This window comes from Heliangelus exortis, chromosome 23 (assembly GCF_036169615.1).
Source record: "Heliangelus exortis chromosome 23, bHelExo1.hap1, whole genome shotgun sequence".
In the NCBI taxonomy this organism is placed as follows: domain Eukaryota; kingdom Metazoa; phylum Chordata; class Aves; order Apodiformes; family Trochilidae; genus Heliangelus; species Heliangelus exortis.
The window spans coordinates 4,897,096-4,915,651 of record NC_092444.1 but is presented as its reverse complement, the minus strand read 5'-3'; the positions used below and the strand labels follow the sequence as shown (position 1 = coordinate 4,915,651).

The following is an 18,556-nucleotide window of genomic DNA, read 5'->3' as shown; positions in this document are numbered from 1 at the left end:
TTTTATCCAGTGCCAAAGAGAAAAAGGGATCAGGATGGAGATGTCAGGACTGCTCAGCTCTGCCCACTCCACATGTTGGGCATTCCTGGGCTCCTCCCCCAGCCCTGCTGCAGGCAGGATGGGGAATGGGATGTGAAGAACAGGACAGCTTTTCCATTTGTTTACTGCCCAGCCTCTTCTACTGCTTGGGAAAGGGAAGGGAATGTTTTTAAACCTAAATTTATTGCTTTGGCAAAGCTGGTCTGGCAGTTCAGGCTGTAATATATAGATCTTTCTCATTTATTATTCTGTCTTGTGAATCATATTAAAAATAAATGAGAAGTAAATTTCATTCCCTATGCCTGCCAAAACAAGAGAAAATAGGTGACCCAATTATGTCCATTTGTAGGATGTTGGATGCAGCAGGACAAGCTTGTAGGATTTGGTACTTTAGCATGGGTCAGTGAAGAATGAAATAATTTCAAACTAAAACTACAGCTTTTGAAGTTCACAGGTTGGTCATTTTTCTGAGAAAGGAATGAATGGCATTGGAGAGCAGAACCATGCTTAGCTGCAAAGTAAATATGGTACTGGCAGCCCAGACTTCCCTGTTGGCTTTGCACATCTGCCTCACCCTTACCTGGAGAACCCAGTTCCAGAGGTGATCCAGCCTTTGGCATCTCTTCCTTTAATGCTGGTCATTCAGGATATGGCTACCAGAAATTCAGCTGAGACCCCAGTATTTCTTCACAAAGAGCAGTAAATATAAGTGAGCTGGGCTGCTCATTCCAGTTCAGCTCTGTCAGTGCTGTGGGAATTCCTTCAGTCTGGTACACAGCAGTTCTTGTTTTTCTGCCTCTCTGTGCTGACAATCCAGACTGAAACCTTATCTTTCAGGGAATGTTTCTCATTTTCTGGCAAGAATAGGTACATTAATGCTGTGTTTTAATTACAGTCAGGTGGATTCATTAGTGCTGTTGATACAAGTTTGTTTATGATGGATGGGATATGCAAAATTTTGTTTTTATCTTTGCTGATCAGCTGACAGTCACTGCCAGCATCCTGCAGTTGGCATGTTGCATCCTGATGCTGGTTCAGTTTCCTTAAGCTGTTGTAGTTCAGTGGTGTCCATGTTTCTTCTCCATGAGCATGCCTTATATTTTAGCTTAAAAGCTCATTTAACCAAGCAGTGTTTGGGGAAGCAGAATGGTCTCTAACTGAACCTAAAGCTAAGACCTTTATCCATCTCCTGTATGGTTGTCTCTGAACTCAGAAACATCACTTCACTTCTTTTAAGTTTTTCTCTATGTTAAAAAAATACTCTGTGTAACAATCTCTGACTCAAGTGTAAACCATAGGTAATAAAATTAGTTAGGAGAGGAGGATAAAGATGGAGGGAAAATTTAGCCTTTGTGTTTAGAAGATGTTTTATTAATTTCTGTGGTAAAGGACCTTGCATGGTTTTATCTGTTCTTAAACCCTGGGAGTTTAAACCTATTGGGGCACCAAAAATTTTTAAAGTTTGGGTCCTGCAGCATTAATAAACTAAATGAAGCAGTCACCACTTGTTTAGACAGAGGGACAAAAAATTGGAAGTGAGCACAAGCAAAATAAACAATGTTCTGACTTTGCAGGAATAGAAGGTGATACAGATGAGCAAGGAGGCAGAATTCAGAGCTGGTAATTACAATTGAGGCTAAGAATTCCCTGACCTGAAAATGCTTCAGGGATGGATCATTGTGCAGCACACGAGGTCTGTTGGGACTCAAGATCATGAGCAGAACTTGTGCTGATGGTGACTCAGCTGTCCCTCAGCTGTCTCCCTGAACTCTTTCTCAGATTTTGCACTTCTTCCTTCCCATCCCCATAACACACAGTTGCAAAATATTTTTAGATCTTAATTCTTGGTGTCGTTCAACTGGACATCTCCATGTTCATCTCTAAACATGTTGGAAATCTGAGCTGCTGTTTAGATTAGATAGGAACAGGGTGGCAGGAAAACCTTTGGGCTGATCACCAACCCTTCCAGTCTTACTCTCTTCTCATCCTTCTATGAAAAAGTAGGGACACCTGATTTATTTGATTGGTTCCAGTAATTCATTGAATTCCAGTAATGTGCCCTGTGCTTTAGCAGAGGAGTAGTCAAATTGTGGTGTGTAAGCTTGATGTTTTACCCATGTATTTGTTGTGAGTTCAGCTGGGGATGGAGAGTGGCTCAGGCACAGAGCTTTGAGAGCTGCTGGTGTCTTGTGAAGAGACAGCTGATGATGAAAGAAGCCCTCTGGGTTGTCGTGGGGCTGTGGAGGCTGTCTTGGTTCTTTGCTGAATTTCTCTGAATGTCTAGGCTTAGAAAACATTTCATCTTCCCATTTTCAGTTGTATTTGGTGTTAAATATAACAAATGTTGTTTGCAATGTGTGGTGTGCATGGGGAGTTTTAATGGTAACTCAAATTATGCCTTCACTGTCAGGAGGGCAGAAGAGAGCTCAGAGGTGGTTGCTTCCCTTTTCTTTAGGAAGGAGTTCACACAGTTGTGTGATGAGTATTTCTGCAGAGTTGGGGGGGGTGGGGTGACTTTGAAGCCCCTAGAAATAAGAAGAGCAGTTACTGCACAGCCTCCTGTTGGCAGTGCCTGAAATAATCTTTCTTGGGACTGCATTGCATGTTTAGAGGGCAAGAACAGTGGGAAGTAATTAATGAGGTAAGGCTTAAATAATCCTTTCAGAGCAAGCAATTCCTCACCTCTGGAGAGGTGAAATGATTCTTCTAAGCCATTGATAAAGCTCAGCTGCTTCCAAGACTTTTTAGTAGGAGATGCTGTGTAGGACCTATGAGTGAAGCTAGCAGGTGCCTTGGACTCAGCATTTCACACATGAACCTGGTGTACAGAACAGGTGAGTAGCTCTAGCTACTCCCACTATGTTATAACATCTGTGTGGGGTGGTAAACAGCCATGGAAAAAACCTAATTAGTCCAGATCTGCCTTTTTAATGACAAAAAAAAAAACCCAAAACAAAAAAAGGTACATTTTGGTTGGTCTTTATTTTAAAATGGAGGTAGAAATATCTTCCCTAATCAGAAAAGCATAATTAAGAGAAGCAACTGGCACTACTAGTTGGATGATTATAGCTACAGTAGTAGGCACTTGCTACTTCACTGCACATTGGGCTTGAATTGTTGCTTCATTTGTGAGATTGAGCTGCTCGCTCGTATTAGAGGGAAATGTGATGGATAAGAAGAGTTACAAATTCTTACCATGCCTTGATATTCAGTGTCAGTTGTAAAGTATGTTCAGAAATATGTCATGAGTCTAAAAAATAAAAAAATAGCCTGTAACTGTTAGCTGTTGGTGACCGAGGAGTGAGGTGGGTCTGAAACATTCTGCACACAGCATTTTCCAGCCCAGCTTCCAAGTGCCAGTCTTTGTAATTGCAGTATCAGATAACATATGCATAGTTGAAAACAATAATTTTGGTCAAAATCAGCATGCTTTACATTTCTCCCTAGTTTTCCTCAAATCTTTGGTAAGCTACGCCTATTTATTTTTTTTTTTCTAGAAGAAATGACATGTCATGATGTTCCTTAGCTTGTCCAGGGAGCTGGGTTTTGTGCTGAAAGCTTCTCAAAGAATGCAAAGCTTGAATGCATTCCATTCTCTTAAGTGATTGGGAATGGCTTTGGTATGGTCAGAGTGTAAATCTTGCAGATGAGGAATAGCTTGACCATTAAAAAGCTCATTCTTTAAAAATAAAAAGGGTCTGCAAACACCAGACAAGCCTATAATTTTATGAATTTTGGCTGGACCATGTTCTAAAGCAGACTGTGACCCAAAGCATGTTGAATCAGGGTTCTTTCTGCTTTTCAGCTTGGTGTCTTTCTGTAATGCTTTGCTCCTTTGTTTTCACAGGGCAGTTTCCTCAGACATTTTTCCCAGCTACAATCATTAATCAGGCCTGGAGCAGTGGGTTATCTGATCTTCTGTGGTTTTTAGAAGCAGGTATGTTGGCAGGGAAATTTCTGATGGGTTTTTGTGTTGGGGATGGGGAGATGACAACCTTATCTATATGCCAGAATTGTAGGGTTAGGGAAATTCTGCTTAAGCAACATTTCATTATGTGTAGCATATTAATGTAGCTTCCTGAGGAAGAAAAATTGATAAGCACTCTGATAAGATTTTTAAATTTTTCACTTGTAGAGATGTATTGTGCTGTCTTTTGGGCATAGACAAGCCTTGTAAGGGTTTGTGGAAATTTACTGATCTAATAATATATGCTGAGAAGTGTTGTCATCCTAAAGCATGTCTTATAAAAGCTTTATGCAACAGGAACTGAGATTTGTTGAAGTTTTTCATGCTGGGTCTCAGTACTGTCTGAAGACTTTAGTCTTTCTACTTTGATGTCAAGTAGGAAAAGCTGTGGTGGCTGGGGCTGTCACTCAGAATAATTGTTCCCTAAATGAAGAGCAGAATGTTGTTGCTCTGTAATCTTAATTTAACCTCTTTACACATACCTTTTGATAGCTTTTAAACCATCTTGAGTGCCTTGTCCTTCATATTGTTTACTGACCTTGTGAAGCATTCACTGAGTGGGCAGGCTTTAGTATTTTTATCCTTCCCATTTAACAGGTAGCTCTGACAAACCCATCTTGGCTGAACTTTACTTCAGAAAAACCAGGCTTGGATGGGAATTTCCAACACCACCCCCCTTTTTAAAATCTGAAAAACTAATAAACAGCTGGAAGACTATCTTGGAAACCAGTGAATAATGAGATGTACAGACTACAAATCTCCTGTAATCCCTGCTATGTAGAGGAATCCAATACCTATGTAGAGGAATGCTGAAATGTGGTCTCCCTGGTGGCATAAGGGAAGCTGAGGCATTTTCCTGATGCTTGTGGATGGTGCCACCTATTGATAGACATCCTATATAATTCCATTTATGAAATGATAGATGTGTTAACCACATTTCAGATTTTTGCTGTTGTGCTGCTGCTTTTCTAAACAGATTTTTTTGGTTACTAGTACAGCACCTTCCCTCTTCAAGTAACAAATTTTTTAAAAAAGTAGTATGTATTAGTATGAATCAGTCACAACCTTTCAGACTTGATTCATATCTTGAAAAATGTTTATTTTTCTATCAGTTTCTAAATATGCAGAACAATGGCTCTTGCTCACTCTTACTTTGGTCATTGACTTACTATTAACAGCATTTAGTAAATTGCACTGTGGAGTATATGCTTAGTAACATCCAATCCACTTAGGTGAGTTGACACTGCACAAAAATATGGGATTGTTATATTCCTGCTTCAGAAAGCAGTTTGTTGATTATAGGGCTAAAATATAATCACTTTGCAAATTTACAAGCTGGAAGTTTCCAAGGAGAACCATCTATAGCAAATCACTATAAGGAAATCTTCCCTCTGGAAGCAAATTCCAGTAGGAGTGGGGATGTAACTTTCTCCACTTTTTACTACTGTTATCTTCATGCTGAGTAATGTGGGTGGTAAAGCCAATCCCAGCAGCTGCTACTTGGGTTTGCATTACTTCTGACTCCCTAAGGAGGGCCTATGTGTAATTTTAAACTGTTTCCACACCCAGATTATTTTCTCTTAAAAGTAATAATGAAAATAAAGTAAGGAAAATATTGCATGGAAAACTGTGTTTGAACCTGCTGTGATACAGTCTTCACCAAGCACTTCTAGAAAAGTGCTATATTTATATGATATAAAAAGGAGAAAAGAGAGGAGAAAGATTTGAGAGTTTAGGTTTAATGCAGTTTTTTTTTTTAGCTATTGCAAGCTTGATGGCTGTGTTCTGCATCCTGCTTTCATACTGGTTGTGCTGCTTTATTGAAAAAACCCAAAACTTTGGACTCTTCTGTCAAGGTGATTCTTTCATCTTGTTGTTAGAATTCTCCTTTTCTGCTGATGCAGTAATGCAACAACAGATAATGAGCTGCTAGGGATGGGAACATCAGCCTCTTCAAATGTTTCAGTTACAAATTTTAAGGCCCAATTTTAACTGTTCAGATTCTGAAGGATTTTTCTGAGGAAGCACATGATTCCTTACTCTCCCAGACTATTAAGTGATCTGCCAGCTGGTAAAAAATAGGTAGTTTGGGAATTAAACTTTTCCTATTACTCTATGACACCTTATTACTTACTTTAGTTTGTCTTTTTTTTTTTTTCTGATCCTACATCTTCAGGAAATCCAGGAGCTGGCAGGAGGGGAATGAACCGTGAGGGCGTCCCCGGAAAGAGTCCGGAGGAGATGTACATTCAGCAGAAAGTGAGAGTCCTGCTCATGCTGAGGAAAATGGGATCAAATGTAAGATACATTGTCATATTCCATATGTAGGGGCTTTCCCTACATAATTTTGTAGTAACCTGGATCTTATTGAGATGGGCATGTGATGGTCTGGTTTTATCAGCAGGCTGTTTTTAGCTGTCATTGATTTAACTTGGTTAAACTTCATTGATTTTTCCTTAAATATTATTAGACGTGTGATGCCTGAAAATCAATCTGAACAGCTGATCATTTCTCTATATACAGTTTTCATATTTCATGGAAAACCAACGTAATAAAGCAACTGTTCTAAGCCAACTTTGAATCCCTCCACAAATGCCTTATGTCCCCGTTTGCTGCCGTGTCCTTGCTGATGGCATCATTTGCACAAGTAACAGATTAAACTGTGGAGAGTAGAACAGAGGCAACTGGGATGTTCTGTGCTAGGAAGGCAGAGATCTCTCCAGTCTTTCTTCATTTCCCTTTTTGCTGAGTGACTCTTTGTGCATTTCCAGCTGACTGCTAGTGAAGAGGAGTTCTTACGCACGTATGCAGGTGTAGTGAATAGCCAGCTTAGCCAGCTCCCTCAACACTCAATTGATCAGGGTGAGTAATGGATTTGTTTGCTTTGTGTTTATTTCATTGGTGAGACTGTCTAGGAAAACAGCAAATTTCAGTTCCTCTATTTCTATACTCATGTGCCACCTACTTAAATCCTCTGGAATATGCAAGTCATTGCCTGCTGTTATATCACTGAGTCAGTCTTGGAAGTACCTAAGAATTTTTAGGAGGAAGAGCATTGTTAGACATCTGACTCTTCATGCTGACTCATAATATTGATGTCTTAAGTCCTATAAACTGAATGCATATATTGCTTCCTATTCTGTACAATGCACTAAATAGATATAAATTTTAACCTGATTGATTTTTGCTAGAGGTGAAGTTAAATTCAGGTCTGCATAGGTCCCTCTAGTTCTGGGTGTCTCTTGCTCTAACCCTCTGCACAAGACAACTTTCATTTAAATTATATATATATATATCTACTTAAACTGGACATCTGTGCTTAAAAAGTAACAAAAGTGGGGGTGGCAAGCACTTTCTATTTGTGTTTCAAACTGGGAGTCTTATAACAGAATAAAATGTAACAGATACAGATTTCTAAGGTACAAAACCCGTTTGTTATGCATAAAATAATTCAGTTACTTTTATTCTGGCTGCTTTAAAACACTTTTCTCACAAAATAAAATGGAATCATCTAACAACATCTTTTTAGTTTTCACATTTTCATAAATGTGGAAGTGCAACATTACTGGTTTAGCAGAGTAAAAGGCAAAGTTTAGCAAAAGGAAGAAGTTGTTTCCCACCACATTTCTACAATTTGCACAGTATTATTAATTCCTGGACAGGGCTGGTAGACATGAAGTAAGTTAGAAAGTCTGCTTTGATTTGTTAAGGGGATGAAGTAGGTGCTGCTTTTGTGAATTATTTGCAGAAGTCTTGGTAAACAATTGTGTGACTCTGAATCTACTAATCTCTTCTGAGCCTCAATGATTCCTTCTGAATTTTTTTTTGCTTCCCTTTGGAGGCCCCATGCCAGATCACATTCATAATGTAGGGTTTGGTATTGAAGGGAAATTGCAAGACTTGGATGCCAGAAAGAACTGAGCTGAGCAGAAGTTGAACACAGATCTAAGACATTTAGAAAACCATCAGCAACACAACCTGCACAAACTTGCTCTTCAGTTTGAAGCCTGTGTGTTCATTCCTCACATAGCTGAGGGATTGATAGATGTACTTGTATATTTTGGCTCAGAATTCTTAAACTTTTCTGCTCATCTAAAGTGAAAATTTGCTGGTTTCTTGTCAAAACCAGAGGTGGGCATATGCAGTTAAAGACTATTTTAGTTGCAGTTGGCATTTTTCAGCATTATCTCTAAAGTAGTTACATTTCTCACAGTGGAAGTGTATGCTGAGTATGCTGAGTTACCTTCACTTTGGCAAAGAAGAAATAATAAGAACAGAAATCCAGCTGAGGACACAGACATTTTGTACAGCTGTGCTTCTGCACAACTTTCTAACTAGAAATTTTCTGTCTAACTTGTCTAAACCACCTGGTTTTGTTATCTGTAATATTATTTTTTTTTCACTTTGCAGAGGGGTTTGGAAACTCAAACTTAGTTTTGCTGTAACTTAAGTGTAATCAAAACAGAGACCAACAGATCTACTTCTAGACTCACTAATCATGCAGTAGGAAATGTAAGAGATTCATGCACTGTTCAGAAAGTTGTCTTTGTCCCATATTTGAACAGATGCTGATTTACTTCTCTGCTATCACTTTCTTAAAGTCCTTGAAGATTCTTAAAGCTTGGTCCATGGGGAAATGTAGTGCTCCCTGTTGATACTTGCTTTGATCTAATCTTAGGCACTCTTCTCTTTCCTGGGATATTTGACCCCACAATCAATTTTCCCATATTTTAGTTAGGCTGGTTGTCTGAGCACTGATGTTTTTCTTGCTGGGGGGAAAAAGAAAGAAAGAAAAGAGTTAAATATTTAGATAAGTGGGTGAGGGTGTTGGTGGTTCTCATCCTCAGATGTGCCACCTCTCCAGATTTAGTGAGTAGCATGAAGAATAAAATGAGGAAACCCAGCCAAGTGTGTTTTCCTTTGGAGAAGAATGAGGCTGTAGGATGCTGTATCAACATAAGGAACTAGGTATTACTGCTTGGCACTTTGCTTTCCTTAGAGATCTCCCCAGGTTACTAACAGGCAGTTGTGATAATGCTGCTGATAATGCTGCAGTCAGTGCCTTTGGCTACAAACAGGGTCAGTGATCAGAGGACTGGAAAGAGAATCCAAATGGTGTAGGTGTCCAGGTTGCCATTGGAAGGGAGATTCCATCCCCACTAGATGGCATTGTCTTGCTCTGAAAATCCTGTCCCTGGTCTGTAGTGCTTGGATGTTTTGTGTTCTCCAAGATTGCTTATAAGAATTTTCTTCCCTACTTTTCTTCTTTTTCCATTGAATCTCCTCTGGAGGATTTTTTTTTTTCCTACTTGTATGCACAACAACTAAAAGGTACATTATTCAAGGAGTAACTTACAAAGAGTTAGTGGTTTTCACAATCTTTTCTTCCATTAATAGGACAGCTTGCTCTCAGCCTAACTTGTTCCAGACCTATCTTTAGAGTCATTTTCCTCCAGCATGCACACAAAAGGCAAAGCTGACTTCATGCCCTCATTTTGTTCCAAAAAAGGGAATGACACTCTTGGCCATAGCACTCTAAAAGCTTTGTTAGAGACCTGCAGATTTTTTGTGTGTTACTTAAAAATGGTGAAGCCTGACTCCACATTACACGAAGGTCATTTTGCTTCCTTTTTTTTCTTTCTTTTCATTTTTTTTTTAAGTAGATGGTCTAGAATTTTGTGTTTCACAGCCTCTATTACAATTTCCATGCTTTTCTTTCTTTTGTATCCATGGAATAATGTCTTAGATCAGCTGGCTGGTAGCCTCATAGCAGTCCTACCTAAGGTAATTGCTGAGGTTATCACTTCTCCCTCCTCTGGTTTCAGATCAAGACCTATGAAGTTCTTTGTTGAGTCTGTTTGTTTGACCACAGGGAGTCACTGCAACCTCTGTGCCCAATACACACCTGCAGCAATGTGAAAGTGCAGGGAAAAGTACACACTTGTCCCTGCTGAATTCAGGTACTTGTGCAATAAACCTTCAGTGAGCCACTAACAATGTCCCTGACATTTAAAGTTCTCCCATGATAATTTGCTTACTATCTTTGGATTCAGCAGTAGAAGTTAATTGCAAGTTTTGATCAAGAAGCATCTTAGAATACAGTAGCTCTGTAGATAAACCTGAAGGCTCCCTTCCAGTTTGTGCTTATTTTATAGGAAGAGGAGAAATAAAACTCTTCATCTTTTTATTTCCCGTCTTGCTTCCAAAAGTAATTCATCAACTCAGACATTAAAAACCTGTGGTTTAGGATTGTTTGTGGATCTCCTTTCCCATCTGAGATGTACATTTAGAGTTCTTCCACTGGTGCAGGACCTACATTGTGTATTGCTGAAGTGAATCCTGTTTTCCTGTTGGGCAGCTCAAAGTTCTTCTGATTGCAGTGCTAAAATCTTGGTGTAAATCAGGTGGTGGTTGCATACATGCAGGGTTCTCTAATGCAATTCACATGTCTGGATTCTGTTAATTGCTTGATATTTTAGGGTTTTTTAAAAATGCTTCAGCATGTTCACCCATTCTCCAGCTGATCCAGACAGTTGTGTTGCATCCATGACAGTTATGAGACTTACTTGATGTATTAAAAATAGTTCATTGTCCATTGGGAACTACTAGCAGAGGGGCTGAGGTCTCAGTAGCCCAGGAAAGCCTGAACAGCTATAAAACTCTGGGCTGAAGTATATAGTAGTTTAATATTAATTAAGAGAGCAAAACATTAATATCATGCTCACATTTTTTTAATAACCATTTTATGTTTGGATCATTGCTGCAGTGTTGCTACTGCCTACATGAAAGTGTAAAATATAAATACAGGGGCATTTTTCTTTACTCAAGGAGCTTTTTAGCTGACATCTGTGGGGTTTTGGTTGTGTTGTGGCTTCAAGAATAACTGAGGGAACCCAAAGGCATCTCTGTTTAACCAGTGTATGTGTGAGGGAGTGGATGTAATCATGAGCTGGTTTAGATATGACCATATTTGCTGTCTTCCCTGCATTGCAGCAAGAACTAGCACAGCTCAGGCTCATTAGGTTTCTTGAGATGATGAAATGAAGATTTTCCCACATATTTTTAATAGCAACAAAAGGCCTCTCAGGAAGTCAGGTGCATCTCCTGCCTAAAAACCCTGTTTCCCAGTTCCATTTCTAAAAGGTAGGCTGGCTCTTGGCTCTCTTAAGTAGCTGCAAATCTGTAAATGGAGGCTGTGCAGCTAGTGAGCATGATATGTGAATTATACCAAGACCTTGGTGATTACTGCTCTGTTGTTCCTATAGCAACAGGAATGTCATGCTGGTTCTTGGAGGAAGCTGGTCCCTTGGGGAGGGCAAAGCTGAAAAGCAGACATATCTCAGCTGGTTTGGGTGGATTCTGGGGATGGGAGGGCACTGAAAAGGAACCCAGGTTGTGTGTGGAGTTAGGAGGGGCCCCATGCTCCTGAAATACCAGAGAGTGGTGGGGGAATGGAGATGGAGCTCCTCTAGGTGTAGTTTTATTATACACAAAGCCTTTATCTTGCTGCTCCTCTCAGCAGTGCATGGTGTATTTTTAGAATGTCAGAGTAGGATGTTAATACTGGGAATTTCAGAGAAAAGTTCATGGTTAGGAGGTAGCTGCTGAAAAGTGATGGAAGAAATATATGTATACAAAGATCTTGAGGGAAGTACAGATCTTTTTAATTAAGCAGCCTTCAGAAATTCATGACAGCCTTAACCTTCTGATCTCTAGAGGCTTTTTAGGTTTAATTAATTTTGCAAGTGACTTCAAACAAATCAGGTGTATGTATCTCCATCATCCAAAGAACTCTTGGAAATGGCACCCTTAGATGTGTCAGTTAGCATCTTCCTCACTATTAAGGTAGTGTGGTTTTAATCCAGCTTTTACCCTTGGTGTCAGACAGTAGCTGAATATTTGCTGTGGAAAACATTAGTGAAATTATTGAAATGTCACGATTTTGAATATTGAAATGATTGAAAAATTAGTGAAATTTTCTGAAACTTAGATCAACTTCTCAGCAGTTGTATGTGCTGAGCTCAGTGGCTTTTTAGTCTGTAGTGCTGTGCAGTCAAGCATTTGCCCTTCAGATCATCTTGGCTTGCTAAGATTTGAGTCCAAGTGGTGTAAAAAAACTACTAAATCCACCAATCTGAACAACTGCAATTTGAACATAACTACATTAGTGTTTTTCTGAAAGTTAGTGGGGTGTCCTTGTTGTTTTTTAGGATAGGACCTAAGCCTAGCAGGTAATTCTGAGCAGCATGAGGGGGGGGAAGTTGAAGGCAGAAGTGGGAGAAGTATTTGCATGTCTGAAAGTTTGTGCCAGCTCATACTTTACCCCTGATAGATGATGGGGAGCATTTTGTTTGGTACATCTAAGGCTCTATTTCAGTGTAGAAATGTGTGACCAGAAAAGGGCCAACTGTGGAGAGAGAAGTTGTATGACCCTAGGTCAGGTCTAAGTGTGCATTTTTCATTGTTCTATACATTAATTAAGGGAAGTGCAGAGCTCAGTGAAGGATATGCTAAAAGTAAACATGGTTCACTGTCCCATTGTCTTAGTTGCAGGTTTTTGGCAATGTGCAGCTTAACTTTATAACCTGTGCTCTGGTTTTTAGGTTTTTTTTTTAGTTGATTAGTAAGAAAACATCCGTTGTGGGAGCCAAGGGGGACTGCAGCAGAAGCTCTATTCACTAGGACTTTAATCCCTGCTTTCCTTTCACCACAGAGAAACCCCTGCTCTGTTCTCTGGAAATGTTTGTACATGAGCACAGGCAGCTGTAGAATTGCTTAATGAGCAGTCTTGTTAGATTTGTTTCATTTAGCTATGGCTATTTTAGCTTTGTAGGACTGGACATGAACAAAACATGTTGGTTTTTTTTTGCTGAGAAACGTGGAGGACCTTTTTCTGGACAAATGTCACCCATGTTTCTTAGGACATCTTCAGAAATAATCCTGAGTGTCTTCTGGAGGGTTAAAAGCCTTGAGGAGAGCATCCCTTTCATTTGCATTCTGCACTTGCACCCTGAGCTGAGTTCAGCAGAGAGGTTTTCTGTTCAGTTTTCAGATCTGAAATGCTCAGCTAAAACCAGCAGGACTTGGTGCCCTTCAAGAATGTGTCACCTCACTGAGGATAGAGTTGGATCTTTAATGTGGGAATAAAAGAAATCAGTATAGGCTTGAGTTTTTACTTAAAGATGTTGTGTTGGGTGTTGTGCCCCTGGGTTACCCACCCACTTGTCTACCTGGAAGGAATTATTATCTTCTATTTGATAGTTCAGATTTGGCTTTTTAAAGGCAATTGCCTGAGGCTTTTGCAGATGCTGGGTTGCCTGTAATTCCTCAAATGAACACACTGTTGGTTCTACCAAAAAACAGAAGGAACTGAGGAGGGAGCAGGAAATAACTGTTCAGAATTGTCTATAAAACCCATTCTTTACTAATCTTTAAAACTGTACCATGAGATATAGAAATACATCACTTCTAATTCCATCTTTTGGGGTTTTTTCTTGCTTTGTAAAAATAGCTAAACCTCTTTTGCCACCTCTGCTCTTCACTCCCATCCTGTTCATTCCTGTATTTTGTTTTGCTGCTCCCTGGTGTTCTGGCAGAACTTTCTAACTTTGTATTGCCATCAGCTCCAGGACCATTTATGCCAAAGTGTGAAAAGTGCAGTTGTCATCTCCTTTTCACCCCAGTGTTGGGACAGGCAGGAACACTGAGCAGTGTGGTGAGGGGGTTGCATGATTATCTGCAATGAAGTTGCCCCTTCTGCCTGAAGCATCCTTGCACCAATTTTTTTTTTTTTTTTCATATTTAGACTATAGAAAGGGGAAGCCCCAGGGAAACAATCAACATCTGTTAAGTAATCCAGCTCATCTCTTTTGCTAATGTGACATCATCTGTGGTTTTGTGGTTGCTAGGCTACTCCAGCTGCTCTGGGCTTGCATGGCAAAGCCTCCTCTGCTTTAAAGGGGATGTGTGTAAAACACACAGGTTGTGCTGTAGGTTTGTTAATGCTTCTAAGTGTCATTACTTCTCTTTTCAGCATAGGCTTGGTTTTTTTTTTTTCAGAATCTTTGCAAATAAGCCTTCTTTTTGTAGAGTGTAGTAGTTCTTAGACATTTGGAAAAAAAAAAAAACCCAACCCCAACATGGCAACTTGTTAATTCAGAGCTGGAGCCTAGTGCTATATATCATTTATGTTTTGATCAAGGGGAAAACAGTTTGTGGAGGAGATGAAAAGGGAGATGACTGCAGGGCTTCTGAGTGTTGGCAAGAGGGAGCAGCAGAACAGTTTTTGATGTAGTTCTACAAGATATGGCTCCTACATATAAAAACCAAACTATTGCTTGGTTCTTAATATTTCCTCCTTTGAGTACATGTAACAAATAAATTGGGAGGTGTATACAAATAAATGGAGTTGCATTTCATAAGCACTGCTTTGCTTTTGAGGATGACAGCAAGGGAAATTAAAACCTTCTCCCCCTTGTTTTGACCACTTTTCCTCCTACATGGCAACTAAGGAGCAAATTAGGTAACTGAGATGTGGAATTCATATAGCAGATAAGGAATTTTTATTTGTCCTCTTTCTTTTACCTTCTATGCAGGTGTACAGGAGGAAGTTGCTTGGGGCATGAAATATGCTTCTTGATATGCTTTAAGTAAAAAAACTGAAGAAATTTTTCATTCTGATGCTTCATCCAAGTAGAATTTGAACTTTGCAAGCCCTAGAAATGTAATTCTGCAGAGCTGAGCAGCTACCTCGTGTTGGTGTTGCTCTTGACATTTCCTACTTTGTTGTCTAATCCTTTCAGAGAAGCTTTGAATAAAAAATTAATAAGCAAAATTAATAAGCAGACTGAAGTAATTAACAAAGGCCACAATTGCCATTTTGAGTTGTCTCTTGCACTTAGATGCTTAGGGTCATTTGAATGTAGGAAATAATTTTTGGAAGTTATATAGACTGGAGTATTCATCATATTTTTAATCAGTTGTAGGATCTGCAGATGAAAGAAAATGTTTACTTTTATCTGACTTTCTGAGGGATCAAATTTTTAGCAGGAATTAAAAAATCTTGCACTCAGCCCTTTGGGGTTGTTTTCCAATTCTTGTCTAGACTAGAAATACTGATTTAAACCACTGCATTGACACTGTGATGTATTTTTATTTCCATATTGTCCTGAAGACATTTTCTCTGTAAGTGCTTATTAGGCCATGCTGTATAGTTAGCAAGTCCAGAAAGCTCATTTTTTGTTTTGAATATCTGAAGGTATCTTTTTGAAGAATCAGAGCTTGGCACAGAATGTTCTTTCCAAGCCTTTATCAGACCTGATTCTCAAGCCATTCAGGTCTTTCTACTATAAATGCCCACTTGAAAGACCATGAAAGTTTCTAAAGACTTGGAGATGGTTATAGGATGGTAATAACATCTTTCTCTGCTCAGGGGACATGGGTTTGATGGTAATTATACACAGTTGATAGCCTCTATTGAAAAAAAAAATAATCCAATAACTGAGAGAGTCCACACACTGAATTCTTCTGGAAAAGATTTCTTCAGGCTAGAGATAAAAGCATTACTTAGCAAAGCTCTATCTGTTCCCTGGGCAAATGGAAACCTTCACTTTGAAAGAAAATACTGCACTTCCATTAGAGAATGGAACGTTTTCAGGACATGTTGGTTAATAAAGTGTGTTTTAAGTGACTGGGGTGGAGCAGGGGGGAAAGCAAAAACCTTTTAACTGGCCTATTAAAACAATTCTGGTTCTTAAAAGCAAAGATTAATGAATATCTAGATGTAAAGATGAAGAATATCTAAATGTCACTTGAAGGACAGAGTGATGCACAGGGCAGTACAAGTTTTTCTGAATGGTTGAGTTCCTCATACTTCAGAGAAGCTCAAGAAGTCTCATGTGCAGAGCCAGAATTTACAGGGCAATGAAACCAGAAAAAAATATTATCTCTGTGTCTTTGACAATCCTGTGATTTTTGTGGTGGTGTTTTTTTTTTTAAGTCTTGCTTCTTAGAAATATCTGAAATCAAGGAGTTCTTGGTTTTCTTTAAAAACAAACTGATTTCCATAGGCTTGTAAAGGAATATTTTAAAGATGCCATTGAAATGTTTAGACCACTAGGGATTCCAGTCCCAGTAAAATAAAACACAGCTATCTTGTCTCTGTCTTTTTTTGGTTTTTTCCTTTCCCATTGATTTTTATGGATGTGTGGAATGGCAGTCTGGGAACTGCATCTATCCAGTGTTCATTAAAGAAAGTAACTGTGGCATATGTTTTCCTGTGTCCCTTCTAATCACAGGTGCTGAGGATGTTGTGATGGCATTTTCCAGATCAGAAACAGAAGACAGAAGACAGTAACTACAGGATACCTGAACAACACAGAATTGGAGAGGACAGTGAGATTCCTTAAGATGGAGGATGGCTGAGCATTAATAACTTCCTTTGCCCACCCTAATTGTTCCTTGGTATTCCTTCTCCTTTGTAATTTTGTTTCCCTGTGCCCAAACCCTCAGAATGCATCTTGCAGCCATCTGTTCTTGTAAGATTTTGCTACTCAGCTGGGCTGTGTTAATTAAGGACAAACCTAAGGGTGTATTTTTGATTGGCTCAAAGGGACAGGCTAAAGGAAGACAAATGTTCAAACTTGACCAATGAAAAACTTTAATCTCACGTTTTATTTTATATTTTCAAGAAAGTCTCTTGACAACCTACTTCTAAAGCAGCTTTTCATGCTGTGGTGCTTATTTAGGTCAAACTTGTGAATTTGAAGAGGGTTTGATTTGGCTGCATAGAACTGGAAGCAACTTGTGATTGGTTGACAATGCTTTCTCTTCAGTTGGTTTGCAGGTATTTTGCTGACTTTGACATTTTGATTGCAGAAAGCTGATGTTTTGGTGCATTGGTTATTTCTTTATTCTTACTGACTTGGGGGGAAAATAAGACAAATGTGCTTTGCAATATTTATTACATCTACACACATATAAATGCTTGCTTTGGGGGTTTTGTTTGGTGGGTTGTTTTCTTGTTTTTTTGTTGGGGTTTTTTTTTTTTTTAATTGGCTTTGAAATCATGTTTTTGATTTCCAGTTGGCTGCAGTGTCTCTGATGCAATCAGTTTTTCCATGCTCATCTGCTCTGTGGCCTCAAGCTCTTTTGGGAGCATGTGTCAAAAGCATTTTTTGTTCAATAAGTCTACCTGTTGAAGCTGGAAAAAGGAGATCACAGGAGATGCTGTGGGGCTGTGTGGGCTGCACTATGAACTCCTGGCTGCTCAGGTGGCTTCTCTCTCTTTGCTTCTGACAGAGGAGCTGTAGATATTTTGCAGGAATTGCAAGAATGAGATCTATGGCTGTGACATGAATTTGCCAAATTTGTATAGAGAATATGTGAACTTGTTTAAAATACTCCAGAGAGTTCCACTTTAACCCTTTAATTGCTGCACAAAGGTAGCTCTCACAAAAGGAATAATTAATGGTCATTAACTTAAATCCAACTTGCACTGGGCTTTAATAAACTAAGTTTCTAGTCACTTGAAATCTTGTATGTGGTTTGGCTCCTTGCAACTGTTTGCTGATGTGGAAATTGCCTGGATCCTAAAATAATCCCATTTTCCTCATGCAATCCCATTTTCTTTATGCAATCCCATTTTCTTTTCTTTATGCACTGTTCCAAGAAGCAGTAGCACTGCATGAAGCTGCCCAATAGTGAGTACAGGTGACACTCTCTGATTTACTCTCTTAGTAGTTCCAGGGCTTTAAAACACACACAAACATTTACAGACTGAAAACCTGCAGTGAAATTCCCCAAATGCATTGACTGTTCAGGAATCTGCATCTAACATTTCTGGCACTGCTGTCTAAAACCATAGCACTTTTGTTTTCTCTTGTGCAGGTCATTCTTACAATACTTCTGGATTTTCCTGTGGGTTGCACTGACTTTAAGATGTTTCAAAATTTCTTAAGGCAGAACTTGGTTCACCTGTTCCTCATTCTTTTTGTGTGATTTTTTTTTTTTTTAATTATTTAAAGTAACAATTCCAGAACCTGACTGTGACAACATGACCATTTTCCTGGCAAGAAATGATAACAGGATGCTGTTATGGTCTCAAAGTGGGGAACAAGCCTGAGAGAAGCTATGGAATGGATGCAAAAGGAAGAATGGACTTGTGAGCACAAAGAGGGAAAATATCACATAAATTGTGTCATGAGAACAATTGTGCATCTGTTTATGAAATGGATCCTTTTGATTCAATTGCAGCTTTGTAAAGTTCAATGTGAAAGTAAATCTTTTACCCATCTGGGGCCAGATAAGAAATTTCTTTATTAAAATAAACCAGGAATAAGCCCAAAAGAGTCTTTACATTTTGACTGGGTTGCCTAAGAGGCACTTTAATTTTTACTTTAGTGCAAAGGGGGGCAGCCCTTAAAGGGTTAATTTCAGGGGATATGTGTGTTTCTGGCTGGAATGGATGGGCTGGGTTGTGGTGGCCTCATTGTCAAGCAAATGTGCATCCTCCAAGTGTATCTGTGGCATTTCTGAGCTGTTGAGTCTTTT

The 18,556-nt window shown here is 39.2% G+C and overlaps 1 protein-coding gene across 3 annotated transcripts in view; it reads left to right on the top strand.

Moving 5' to 3' along the window:
• CTNNBIP1 (catenin beta interacting protein 1) overlaps nt 1-18,352 on the top strand; it is a 29,772-nt gene extending 11,420 nt beyond the window's left edge. For all 3 annotated transcript variants that reach the window (XM_071767101.1, XM_071767099.1, XM_071767100.1), the window contains 4 exons: nt 3,887-3,976; nt 6,183-6,304; nt 6,778-6,868; nt 16,303-18,352. In XM_071767101.1, coding sequence (XP_071623202.1) covers nt 6,209-6,304; nt 6,778-6,868; nt 16,303-16,361 — 246 coding nt within the window. In that variant the 5' untranslated portion in view covers nt 3,887-3,976; nt 6,183-6,208 and the 3' untranslated portion in view covers nt 16,362-18,352. The remainder of the gene's footprint in view (nt 1-3,886; nt 3,977-6,182; nt 6,305-6,777; nt 6,869-16,302) is intronic.
• The last annotated feature ends 204 nt before the right edge of the window (nt 18,353-18,556 follow it).